We start from the raw sequence: 12,574 nt of genomic DNA on the forward strand, positions 1-12,574 counted from the left end.
CTCTCTCTCTCTCTCTCTCTCTCTCTCTCTCTCTCTCTCTCTCTCTCACAGGTGCAAAGAAAAAGGCCGTTACCTAGACGATCTTCCACCGACTGATATTATTATTTGTTTTCATAATGAGGCATGGTCTGTGCTATTGCGAACTGTTCATTCCGTACTGGATCGTTCGCCAGCTCATTTAATTGGTCACATTATTTTAGTTGATGATTACTCCGATATGCGTAAGTAATTTTTCAAACATATTCGAAAGTGTGTAATTATATCGTTTTCGATAATCAAAAACCCATTAAATTTCGTGCAAGAAAATATTAACCGTACGATTTGTGCTACAACATATAAATATGAATGAAACAACAATCATAATCTATAATTATAATTATCACGTTATGGTCTTCTTTCAATTCAGTAATAGAAAGTGACAACGTATCAATGTATGAGAATTATGAATGGAGTTTTGTTTTTCTAATGTTTCCTTTCTTTAATGAATGATATCGACAAATTAAAAAAAGAAACACTAGTTATAAGAGTCAGTGGTACTGATTTAAACATTAACAAATTTGCAAAATCATGCGAATAAATTATTATGACCCACCTGGGCCCGTCATATGTTCGCAGGCGTTTCAACCGTCGTTGTTTTGGAACGTCAACGATTGCCATTAATCGTAGAGATCCATACAAGTGATACATGTCGTACTTGTTTGCTCTCGTTTACATGAACGTGTCACGGGCTCGGGTGTGAAAGACAATTGAAAACAACAACAAAAAATCAATCATATCTCTTTTCGTTTTTTTCTTCTTTTTCTTTCGATAGCACATACCAAAAAACAATTGGACGACTATTTTGCATCGAACCCAAAGGTTAAAATCATTCGTGCCAAGAAACGTGAGGGTTTAATAAGGGCACGTCTGCTCGGCGCTAAGTATGCCACAGCACCTGTGTTAACTTATCTTGATAGTCATTGTGAATGTACTATGGGTACGTATAATGTCAAATATTTCTATTTTGGCTTGGATGAGCGTATTTCTACCTGTTTATTTTTTTTTTTGCAAATTCATTTTCATTCGAAATGTCCCTGAGTTAATAGCTCTCTTGATGACTTAACCGTAAAAATATCCATAGCGTTTGTTTTTGTATGCAAATTTAATCGTAAAATAACGCGTTTTCACGTGAAATACATTTAAATTCTCCGGATGAATCGATTTGAAAGATATAAAAATGTTCACGGAATTTAAGAATTATGTCAAAATATAACATAAAAGACGTGAAACAGGAAAAACATAAAAGACGTGTTTCTTTGTTTCGATTTAAACAAAAAAAAAATCAAGTTGTGAATATCAATATTGTTTGTCTAGAAAAAAAAGAATACACAGACTATTGCCACTTTTAAGGTCACTAATAGACGGGCACTTCGATTTACTGACTTTTTTGTTTGAGATGTTCCAATTCAGAATATTAAATGCTTTGTTATGACAATAAGTGCCTTGTCAACACATTAATTGGATGGTTTGCAGCGAAAATGTAATACAGAAAAGTTGAGCGGAAAAATGTCAAATGAAAAGGGATAGCTATCCCTTTTCCGCTCATTCATCATCGACATTTTTCCACGCAACTTTTCTGTATTACAGAAAAGTTGAGCGGAAAAATGTCAAATGAAAAGGGATAGCTATCCCTTTTCCGCTCATTCATCATCGACATTTTTCCACGCAACTTTTCTGTATTACATTTTCGCTCCAAACCATTCAATTGTGTTGATGCATTGTGTTATGTTTGTCCAACTAAAATTCGTCACGATGTTCCTTTCTATAATTTACCGTTTTGGTTTTCGTAGGGTGGATCGAGCCTCTTCTGGATAGGATTGCTAGGTATGTGCGGATATTTTAGTGTAACTATAACGAAATGAAAGAACTAACATTCACTTCGTCGTTCTTCTCTCCTTCCCTCTCGTTTTTTTCTTCTTCAGGAATTCAACAACCGTTGTATGTCCAGTTATTGATGTAATTGACGATACAACAATGGAATATCATTATCGAGATTCGGGAGGTGTTAATGTTGGTGGTTTTGATTGGAATTTACAATTTAACTGGCATGCAGTACCTGAACGTGAACGTAAACGGCATAAGGTAACATTTTGTTTAGTTTTAAAATGCTCTCAATTTGCCCAGTAATTGCTTTCGTTCGATGTGACTGGTTTCACTGAGTCGTTTTTTTTCGTTATTCAAACGGGTCGAAAACGATGCCGACCATTGAAAATTAGATTCTGTTTGACGACAACCATAGCGAGCACGATCAACCATTTCGACCGAAATCTCAGCTCTCTTCTTCTTCTTCTTATTCATTTATTTCTTGTTTGCCCTTTTCCCTACACCTTTCATTCAATCTGGGAACTTTTTTTTTTGATTCACTCAACTTTGCATTTACTTTCAATGAATAATTAAATCTGTACTTTTGTTCGTACTTTTTTCTATCGAATGTTGATCATTACTGCAGAATAACCTCCATGTGATTAACGTTGAAGTTACCACAGCAACGCTTTTAATTTAGCAGCTTTTCAATTTGTTCTGTATTGTTGTTTCATTGCTACGGAATAATTTTGGCCAATAAAAAAATGTATGCAAAGTTCCAGGCCCAGTTTAACATCTCGGCTTAGTAGGTTAATTAACAACGTGATCATCGATAAAAGAAACTGAAAGAACTTCTCGATATTGCTTCTGGTTGTCCGGAATGGATGTTGCGTCAACAATATCCTATACCAATTTTTGAAAATTAATACAGAATTTCAATTTTAAATTTATATTCAGAGCTCGGCCGAACCAGTCTATTCACCGACGATGGCTGGTGGACTTTTTGCAATTGATCGCAAATTCTTTGAACGATTGGGCTACTACGATCCACATTTTGATATTTGGGGCGGCGAAAATCTGGAATTGTCGTTCAAGTCGTGGATGTGCGGAGGCACATTGGAGATAGTCCCCTGTTCACATGTGGTAAAATTTATTTTTATATGAATAAGATAATGATGATATATTCGATATAATATATTTTTTAATTAAATAGGGACACATTTTCCGTAAAAGATCCCCGTATAAGGTATGAGTATTGCTGTGTTCAACATTTTAGTCCACTTAATTTCATGAATAATTGTTTCTTTTAGTGGCGTTCTGGTGTGAACGTTTTAAAACGAAATTCCGTTCGTTTGGCTGAAGTATGGTTAGATGACTATGCACAATATTATTATCAAAGAATTGGTAATGAAAAAGGAGACTATGGCGATGTATCCGATCGGAAAAAATTACGGTTCGTAAATTCAAAACGTGATGATGATGCGCAAAAAATGAAAATTCATGAATTGTTGTCATTTGCAGAGACAAATTGGGCTGCAAAAGTTTCAAGTGGTATTTGGATAACATCTATCCAGAGCTATTTATTCCAGGCGAAGCTGTCGCTTCTGGCGAGGTAACATCGATTTTCTTGTTTTCTCTTTTCATCTATTGCAGGAAAATGAAATGAATCTCAATATATTTGTCATTTCAATTGAATTGGAACAAAAACCGACGAATTTGAATGAAAAAAATGCCAAAAAGGAAATTTGAGTAAATTTTGTTTTTGGTTCTGGTCTTGTGTATAGATAAAGAATTTAGGTTATGGTGGTCGTACATGTTTGGATTCGCCGGCTCGTAAGAAGGATTTGAAAAAAGCTGTCGGATTATATCCGTGTCACAACCAAGGCGGAAATCAGGTTAATAATTTAGGCATTTGCATTGAAGAAACCGATGTGATGCTACCGATCGAATCAGAAATCAATCCAAAACTGGACGACCACTCACTCAATTCCACTGAAATAAATGTTGATTTTTTTTTTAAAACACTTCCATTTCAACAAACTCATAGTCTGTCAAAATGAAGTTGAGGAATTTCGACGCCAATATTGTTGGCATTTTTCTCCTACTTCGTTGGTGCTATATTAAACTTGCAAGAGACACAAAAATAAATTTCTTCGATTGTTAATATTTTATAGATAGCGAATATTTGGTCTGAAATGTGCATCGATTCAGCCTGTAAACCGGAGGACATGCATTTAGAAATTGGTTTGTGGCCTTGTCACAATCAAGGTGGAAATCAGGTACAATTTTACCACACACACACAAAAGATCAAAAAACGAAAACAATTATGAAGAGAATTTATTTGCATTTTTATGTCGCTTATTTGCTTTAACTCATCAAGCCTTCCATATAAAATGATTAAGATACTCATGATAAAAACATTTTAAATAAAACCAATTTCATCATTATTTATTCTGGAAGCCACAGATACTGTGCATAGGAGGTACTTGGTACTTGCTTACTTTATTCAAATCCAAGGTGTGGTTGCGGGAATAAAAGTAAATTCAGCGACTTCGTTCCTTTTGTGGGCATCCCTCCTTCTCTCTCTCTCTCTCTTTTTCTATCTTAAGCTTAATATTTCTCTCTCTTTGCGACCTCTTATTTTAACTTCCCGATGAACCTTCGGCAATGGTTGCGTTTACAATGTTTCACTCGCTTGAATATTCTTCTCCTTACTGCTACTCCCCATCAAAACTAAATTTGTTAATACATCTCACAACACTTGAGTGCATGTCCTACGATTATGGAAAGCGGTTGAAGGATGATAATACTTATAAATTTATAATCTAACGATAACATAACAAATTGATTGATTTCTGGACTCGGCGGCGGCTAAGTACATCATCTTTTTTCTATTCCATGCTTGTGATGAAATACAATGTTTGAAGAAAAAAAATCATTAATACTGATGATTGGACGATTTTTTTCAAATTGAAAGTGTTGTTTTAGATTTTTTTTTTGTTAATTGAAAGCAATTTTTCATTTGGAAGATCGTGTCGATCGAAAAATAAAGTAGACAAATAAAAGCTAACCATTTTCAATTTCGGTTTTGTGATTCAAATTTGATAAAGTACTGGATGTTGAGCAAAGCTGGCGAAATTCGGCGAGATGAGGCGTGTCTGGACTATTCCGGAAATGACGTGGTCCTGTATCCGTGTCATGGATCTAAAGGCAATCAGGTAACCAGCGGATTTTTTTTTCAATATCAATTAATTCTCGATGGAATTATCATATTTTTTTCTAACTTTTTTTTTCGTTTTTTCCTCAACCTTTTTATTTAAAGCTTTGGTCATATGACTCAAACACGAAACAAATTCGGCATGGCTCGTCCGAAAAATGCTTGGCGATAATTGAGTCAAAAGATAAAGTCATCATGGAAGAGTGCAATATAACGAAAGAATCACAAAAATGGCGTTTGGAGAATTTTGATCGTAGCAAATTATAAACCTTGATAGGCGACAATTTTAATGTTTGGCAAACAAAAATGCATCAAACCCAAGACACAGGTTGACAACAACAACAACAACAACAACAAATATATCTATTGAAAACCAGAAAAAATCGAAATACACCCAGAAAAAACATGTTGAAATAAATCTTTTCTTGAAAGAAAAAAAAAACACAAAAAACACAAATGTGATATTTCAACATCTCATGGAGATATGTCAAAAGAGATAAAAGTACATTTCAAATTCAATTTGTTACACAAGGCATTTGCAATAAACATTTTTAGAATTCAATTTTCAAATAATCATAATCATGAGAATGATAAGTTTCAAAATGGTCGAAATTAATTGTAAATACAAGAAGAAAAAAAATATCACAATTAGGACAAGATTGAGTAAGCTAGATGAAGTATGGCTTTGAATAGTTTTTGTTTCCGCTTTTATTTTTCCAATTAATCACAAAAATCATGTGTTAAGTAGCATAAATTTATGTATACATTCCAGGTTTTATTGAAAGAAACTATCACATATATCCGTACAGTTCAAAACAGAGCAGATTTACTTACGATGCTGATGCACAATATCCGAGTTCGATATTGGACATCACTGAATAAAAATAATGAAGAACATTTATCGATCTTGAAAGCAAAAAAAAACTTACACTATATTTTTAAAAAAAAAAGTGTATCAAATAAAATGTCCCCTCTGAATATATATCACTATAGTGATTATTATCATATCAATCGTCGATCAGCAGCGTCTCTTAGAAGATTCTATGTGATTTCCATTTTGTGCACACACTTTTTGAAGAGAATTTGTTTTTTGTATTCCAATGGACATTTCCACATTTTAAAATGTCACCAAAAAAAAAGAATTCTATTCTTTGATAAATTTATCAAATCAATTTCGTTCCCACATACACACACACACACAAAAAAAAACAGAAAACCCAATCAAATCAAATTGCACAAGTCTTTTAGATCTGAATGGAAATGCATACACATAACGCTGTTTTCGAGTAGTATAACTTGTTCTAGCCATTATGTCCCAAGGAACAATTGTTAACGCAAATACATCCATTGCCAAGCGTATGTAAACGGTTGAATTTGGGCCCACATTTGGGTGTAGTTTCAGTCATTTTTAACGTCACAATGGAAGTAGAAAAAGAACAGTAAAAACAAATCAATTAGAATGATATAAAAACGATTATGAATCAATATTCAATATGCTAATGAATAGTGATACTCACCTACGAGGTATTTTATATGATCCGACTAAGCCCCGTACTTCGGACAAGGCCACAATACTCAAAGCCCAGCAAAGTAACAAAAAGTTACAATTATTATTGTTTGAAAACTTAATCCTACATCAACTAAAAACTATTCTTCATCGGACACGTCGTCGAGAACGTAAACGTAATCATCGTCGCTGTCGCTATCGTTGTCATCTTGGTCGCCTTCGGCATTGTTCTGCGCGGCTGCAGCTACTGCATGATGTTGTCTCGACAGTTGCGGATGCACATCCAAGCCCTTTATCATACAAAGACCTGAAACAACCGAAATCACAAACAACAATTGTTAGCCAGAATATTTCACTTTTTTTTTCAATGTATGATACATACCTTTGTACAATATGCACTTGGCAGCGACTTCATCCCGATGCCAAACAGTGTTCTGTTGATGTGGATGACGTGAATCGTTCCATGTGTTATCAGTGTTTAGCTGCCAGTTTTTGAACCATACATTGAGTTTCGGCACTAAACCATGTGAATACACTGGATGTACATTCAATCGTTCATATTCCGCAACAACATGTCGTCGCTCTCGTTGATACGACCGGTTGCTTTTCTTGCTGATGATCACACTGCTCAGGTGTTTGTCAGTCGTGATGTTTGCTGCATGTGGAATGCACTGACGGCAGACTTTGTAGCGGTCCTTTTTTGTACGTCGATCAAATGGCCGAAAGCACTTTGCACACGTCTGCGATGTTTTGTACTCGTCAACCATCACCACCACACAATTGTGCAGTTTCTTGAAGCTGTTCAGTAGTTTCCGTACTCCGTACCAGGGCACCGCAACCGTTTCTTAATACCAATTGGCGAATTTGGAGCCATTTGAGCTGCACCAAGGAAAATGAGCGATGGCAATTTTCTGGTCAAAAAAGCAGCGATGGTATCACTTGCACGGGTCTCCTCGATATGTTTATCGAGATTGAGGCGAATGTATTTGCGTGCTGTGTAAACCTCCATTCCAGGCTGCAACATTTTCACACGATGTTCGATGTAACTCATCCAATTTGAGGCTCCCTTGGGCGATGGATAGAATGGATATTGATTTCGGTCATGTTGCTCCAATTCGGTGAACAATCGTAGCCATTTTTCCGATTGGCGCTTTCGTTTGCCATATTTCGCTCGAAAATGGTATTTCGGACCGTCGATCGTGATGTTTTCCTGTGTGAAATAAATAAGAACAAAGAATCATGATTATATGCATATAAAAGAAATGACTGACAAAACAAACAAACAAATCAAAAAAGAAAAATAAGAAAAAAGAACAAAGAATCATGATTATATGCATATAAATGAAATGACTGACAAAACAAACAAACAAATCATTGTTACTCACTTCCACACCGGATGCGATATGTTTTCGCACCGTGACATTCCAGGTTCGCACACCAGGATCCATGCCAAGCACGAAGCGGAAAACACCATTTTCGTACATTTCGTTGATTTGCTCGTGCGAATATTCGTGTGAGGGGCATTCTGGCTTCAGGAAACACAACGAAACAGCCACACTATCCGTCACGATTGTGTAGTCAAATGTCTTGCGATTGCCGACTTTCTGAATCTTGTCCATGTTGAATATTGTGTCCCAGGACACAAATGGATTGCTGTCGTAGACCTTTTTCGAAATGTTAACCGGCTGGCCAAACAATCCTTTTGCCAACTTGATGGCACCCAATTTGCGCGCCATTTGATAGAACAGGTGAATATCGATCCGGATGTGCTTCATCTTGAAGTCATGAATCGGAATTACACGAAAGTTTTTTATTTTCGGTGGGCGTGCAATGGATGGCATGGCGTTGTGTAATCGATCCCGATAATATCGGCGCCAGAGATCATTCAAGAGCTCGTATCTTTCATGGTGGTTGAACACTAGCCGTTGAATGGTGATGAATATCGGTATTGTCTGGAACCAACTACCACGGACGAGATCACATAACTTCGTACCGACTGGTATTCCGATCATACGCGCTTGCTCGAGCAGCCGCACCACATTCGCACTTGGTACTATATTGTTGAACATAACTGATTTGGTGGCATTTTTCACATCGATGTCGCTGATGTTATGGCCAAGCAAATTGAGCTCATACCGTTGCAGCACGAAAAACGTTTTGATACGGGTGTAGCACCACGTTTTGATGTTGTTCTTGACATTGGTGGTGTATTGATCAATGAGCTGATTGAATGCGTTTCCCATGCCTTCACGTTGTGGCCATCGGAAGTTTGGCACTGCTGTTTCGATTATTTGGCGGAAGGCCAACGGCAATTTGTGTCGGTTCTCGTTCAAAATGTTCTTGAAGCAATCCTTGATCAATTCGTATCCATTGCCTCTGAAGAAGTCATGGTTATCTTCATCGAATGCTCGGTTGTTCTCGAAGAGAAACAACAATGACGCCAAAACGGTGATGACGGTGGCTGTGTGGCACCAATTGGTGACTTGTGCCACAAAATTCGCGCGATATTGATCCCGGAGAACCGAATTCAGCGATAGTTTGACCGATCTCGGTCGCCCGTTCTGGGCCCGCTTTCTCTTCATGCTCACCAAATTTGATCTAATGAAAATGAAAATGAAAATGGTGAACAAATTGATTAGAATTATTGCACTTTCGATCAAACACTGACTAAATTAACAATTTGTTTTGGAGAAACAATCAATGAACCATCAATACAACAATCAACTTGCCTCAACGAATTCTGACACCAAACTGACCATGCAATGCTGAATTTCGAATATTGTGCTCTTGTCGTTTTGCAAATGTCCTGTTAGTCAAAAATCACAACCGAATTAAATGCAAAACTAATACAACAGCACAATCCAGAAAAATGTGTTGATGAACACTCAAAATCTCGTCTGAATTCGACTCAAAATAGATATTTTGCATCGTTATGAAATTCAGAACACAAAAACTGCACTGTTCTTCACGCAGAAACAGTGAGAGCTGTCAATTCGATCGCCACAGTCAGACTTCGATTTGTTATGAAAATATTCTTGCTCCAGCACACACACAAGAATGAAACGAACGAAGCGGAGAAGCAACAGAGGATACACGAGAGCAACAGTACACATAGCTATGTTACTTGATTGTTCTTTCTGTATGCGGTTCATTCTCACATTCTTTCTTTCGTGTTTGTATATCTGCTGTACGGTCTGTGTAGAATGGAGCGAGCATAATGTGAACCGTCCGTTATTTGTTACATTTTGAATAATATGCATTGCGTTAAAATATTTCATTGGAAGGTGTCATTTTATTGGGAACCATGCACATAATCCACGTTAAATATAACACTGAAATTACCACGAAAATGGGCCAAAACGTTACATTACGCGATGGTGAAATCTACTGAAAATGTTTTCCTATACAATTTATTTATGTAAGATCGATATATATATATATAATAGAAAGAATCTTTTAAAATATTATTTATTAAGATGAGAAAGATTTTGTACTTATTTAATATGCATTCCAAACAGTGATTATTATTGTAATCGAATAGGAAGACAATTAATGAAAATCAGTTAGTTCATACGTTCGGTTGTCGATTAAATGCTAACAGAACTGATAAGTTTAAATATCAATGATTAATTTATTATTTTTTCTTTGTTTTATGTATTTCACCATTGGTAAACAAAGGCAGTATGCGCTAGTGCATGCAGAAAATCAAAATCGAATTGTGGTAATGAACTTCGAAATAGAAGTGAAATCAAAATTATGAATTAGTTTCTTTTTTTTATCCACTATACGCATCAAAATCAAATGTCAGACGAATGATATTTGAAAGGAAAAAAAAAATTAAATTGTTTTATATTTTAAGAGTTTCGGCCAAAATTTCATCAAATTGTTTGTATGCACCGACTACGACATACGTGCATTTAATACAACTTAGACAAGAAAAATCAAATACAAGTATGAAAAATCGACCGTAAAACAAAGTACTTTAACAGCATATCATTTGAATCCAATCATATCGATAACAGTTTTTTTTCTTCATTTCATTTGAACAACAAGATTCGAAATTCCGTTGTTTATCACATACATTTATTTTGTTGTGTATTGAATTGTTGAAATTTTAAATTAAAATGAAATTCGTTTCAATTCCAATTAAATGGATCAACATCACAATGGCCAACAATGGATTTTAAAATTTCCACTTTTCTTGTCACCATTATCCGATATTCCCACGCTTGCCGATGAATATTTCAAGTGCCTTTTTCATGGAAATTAAAAACTATATTCAAGTTCATAATGGGAATTTCGTGTCTCGCTACAAAAAGCGAATCATAAATAAACGTAAGCAGTAGTAGTCAGTTGTTACGAAGAATTTCAATAGAGGAAGAAAAAAACAATATATCGATGGAATTAGTTTTAATCATACGATGTAAAAAAAATTATCTCTATTCATATGTCATTTTTAGAAACGCACTGCTTGGCATCGAATTCCTGATAAGCTAAACAACAAAAAAACAAACCGATTTTGTTTTGCTTCTCAAGAATGAAACAGCGCTTCCTAAATCCTTTCACTATGCGCGCAGCACAAAATATGCTATTATGTGTATTGAATATATGAAAAAATATTTACGCCAATAATTATCAAAATAGAACCCCCATTAGATTATGAAGAAAGAAAAAAAAAACAAATGAAAAATGCTATTTGAATTATAATTGTGTGTTTCTTTTTCGAACTTGTTTCATTTTGATGCTAATTATTGAAGGAAACTAGATATTTTATTCGGACAGAACAGATGATGAGGCACGATTAAACATATAAATTGATTCGCCTATTTTTTTTATTTTAATTTACGCATCCGAGAATATTACTTAAATTTACTATGATCTATCAACAAACGATTACCGATCGTTTAGAATCATCAAATGGAAATATATATAAAAAAATGAAGTACTCAATAAGACACATTTTCCAATCGAATGAAAATGATGTTTGGAAAATTAATAAAATTGATGAGAAAATATGAAAAGTTGTTTTATTCCACAAATTTTCCATAGAGAGAAAAAAAGAGTGGGTGATAAGCAGAGAGGGAGAGACAGACTACGTTCAAATGTCTAATGTTTTGTACACACTCAACTCCTACCCACGAAAGAATTTTTAAAAATCAATGATGACTTCATGTATATTACATGGCATTTAAAGCATCGGATTTCCAACTCGGATGACTCATATCGATTCAAATTAGTTTCAATATTTTACATTTAATTTAATTGCATTTTATAGCAGAGTCTTTCTTCTTGCGGAAAAATTGGATCACACCAATAAAATACACAACTCCCTTCTGTATTCTCATACATTTTCACACTCTTTTGATTTTGTATAGCTATGTAATGAGCACGTTTTAATGAATCGAACAGAAGGCTAGCACGAGCTGTTGATTCAACCGTAATCTGTATTCATTGAACTGAAAAATGTGGACAAAGAGAGGGGAAAATGGATGTCGAAGGCACAAGGAGACGACGACGAATGGAACAATGGACATATTCATTTGCAACAGGTTCGAAAACGATCGTATTGTTACAATCATTTGTCTAACTTATGTGGATCAAAATACTTCAACTTTATCAGTAGTTTTTTTTTCTTTTATTTTTCATATGAAACGGACTTTCAGTTTGTATGAAACTGTGGTGTCGCACCTTCTACGACGTGTACATGAAAAATCAATCAATCATTTTAATATATATGTATAGTATAGGTATATATATTATATATGTACACTACCGTGCAAAAGCTTGAGGCCAGCAGCCACTTTTCCTACAAGGTATCGTTCATGCAAATAACCAATTTAATACTCGAAAAGTCCCGAAAATGTGGTATTTTTCGGATGATAGTAAACTCTGTTACTCTGTGGTCGGAAGTAAATATGCACTTTTATACTATTGAACTGGTTTTCATTTTCTGAAAATGATTTTCATACTGGTGGTCTCTACATGCAAATCCAATGGGGGCAAAGCC

The 12,574-nt window shown here is 35.2% G+C and overlaps 2 protein-coding genes across 6 annotated transcripts in view; one reads left to right on the forward strand and one right to left on the reverse strand.

The window, feature by feature from the left end:
* Nucleotides 1–6,044, forward strand: part of LOC129575027 (putative polypeptide N-acetylgalactosaminyltransferase 9) — a 33,100-nt gene extending 27,056 nt beyond the window's left edge. For 3 of the 5 annotated variants that reach the window (XM_055457818.1, XM_055457816.1, XM_055457817.1), the window contains 11 exons: nucleotides 52–221; nucleotides 812–976; nucleotides 1,830–1,863; nucleotides 1,962–2,121; nucleotides 2,800–2,985; nucleotides 3,056–3,088; nucleotides 3,153–3,295; nucleotides 3,364–3,454; nucleotides 3,627–3,737; nucleotides 4,954–5,061; nucleotides 5,166–6,044. In XM_055457818.1, coding sequence (XP_055313793.1) covers nucleotides 52–221; nucleotides 812–976; nucleotides 1,830–1,863; nucleotides 1,962–2,121; nucleotides 2,800–2,985; nucleotides 3,056–3,088; nucleotides 3,153–3,295; nucleotides 3,364–3,454; nucleotides 3,627–3,737; nucleotides 4,954–5,061; nucleotides 5,166–5,327 — 1,363 coding nt within the window. In that variant the 3' untranslated portion in view covers nucleotides 5,328–6,044. Of the gene's footprint in view, nucleotides 1–51; nucleotides 222–811; nucleotides 977–1,829; nucleotides 1,864–1,961; nucleotides 2,122–2,799; nucleotides 2,986–3,055; nucleotides 3,089–3,152; nucleotides 3,296–3,363; nucleotides 3,455–3,626; nucleotides 3,738–4,016; nucleotides 4,122–4,953; nucleotides 5,062–5,165 lie in introns of all 5 variants that reach the window. The other 2 variants (XM_055457820.1, XM_055457819.1) reach the window with 1 other exon arrangement.
* On the reverse strand, nucleotides 5,745–9,707 carry LOC129575029 (uncharacterized). Its single transcript, XM_055457821.1, has 5 exons — nucleotides 9,297–9,707; nucleotides 7,953–9,165; nucleotides 6,950–7,777; nucleotides 6,578–6,874; nucleotides 5,745–6,361 (listed from the first exon to the last, which is right to left on the reverse strand). Exons 2-3 carry the CDS (start codon nucleotides 9,147–9,149, stop codon nucleotides 7,370–7,372), a joined length of 1,605 nt encoding a protein of 534 aa, XP_055313796.1. The 5' UTR covers nucleotides 9,150–9,165; nucleotides 9,297–9,707; the 3' UTR covers nucleotides 5,745–6,361; nucleotides 6,578–6,874; nucleotides 6,950–7,369.
* Between the last annotated feature and the right edge of the window lie 2,867 nt (nucleotides 9,708–12,574).

The sequence above is a fragment of the Sitodiplosis mosellana genome, unplaced genomic scaffold, assembly GCF_009176505.1.
Source record: "Sitodiplosis mosellana isolate CC-2019 unplaced genomic scaffold, AAFC_SMos_1.0 Smas_scaffold_6166, whole genome shotgun sequence".
In the NCBI taxonomy this organism is placed as follows: Eukaryota; Metazoa; Arthropoda; class Insecta; order Diptera; family Cecidomyiidae; genus Sitodiplosis; species Sitodiplosis mosellana.

Excerpts from the sequence above, each read along its gene's own strand:
- LOC129575029 (XM_055457821.1), bottom strand. The coding sequence starts at position 9,149 with ATGAAGAGAAAGCGGGCCCAGAACGGGCGACCGAGATCGGTCAAACTA. Across the intron at positions 7,778-7,952 it reads ATATCGCATCCGGTGTGGAA|GAAAACATCACGATCGACGG; the intron begins GTGAGTAACAAT and ends TATTTCACACAG.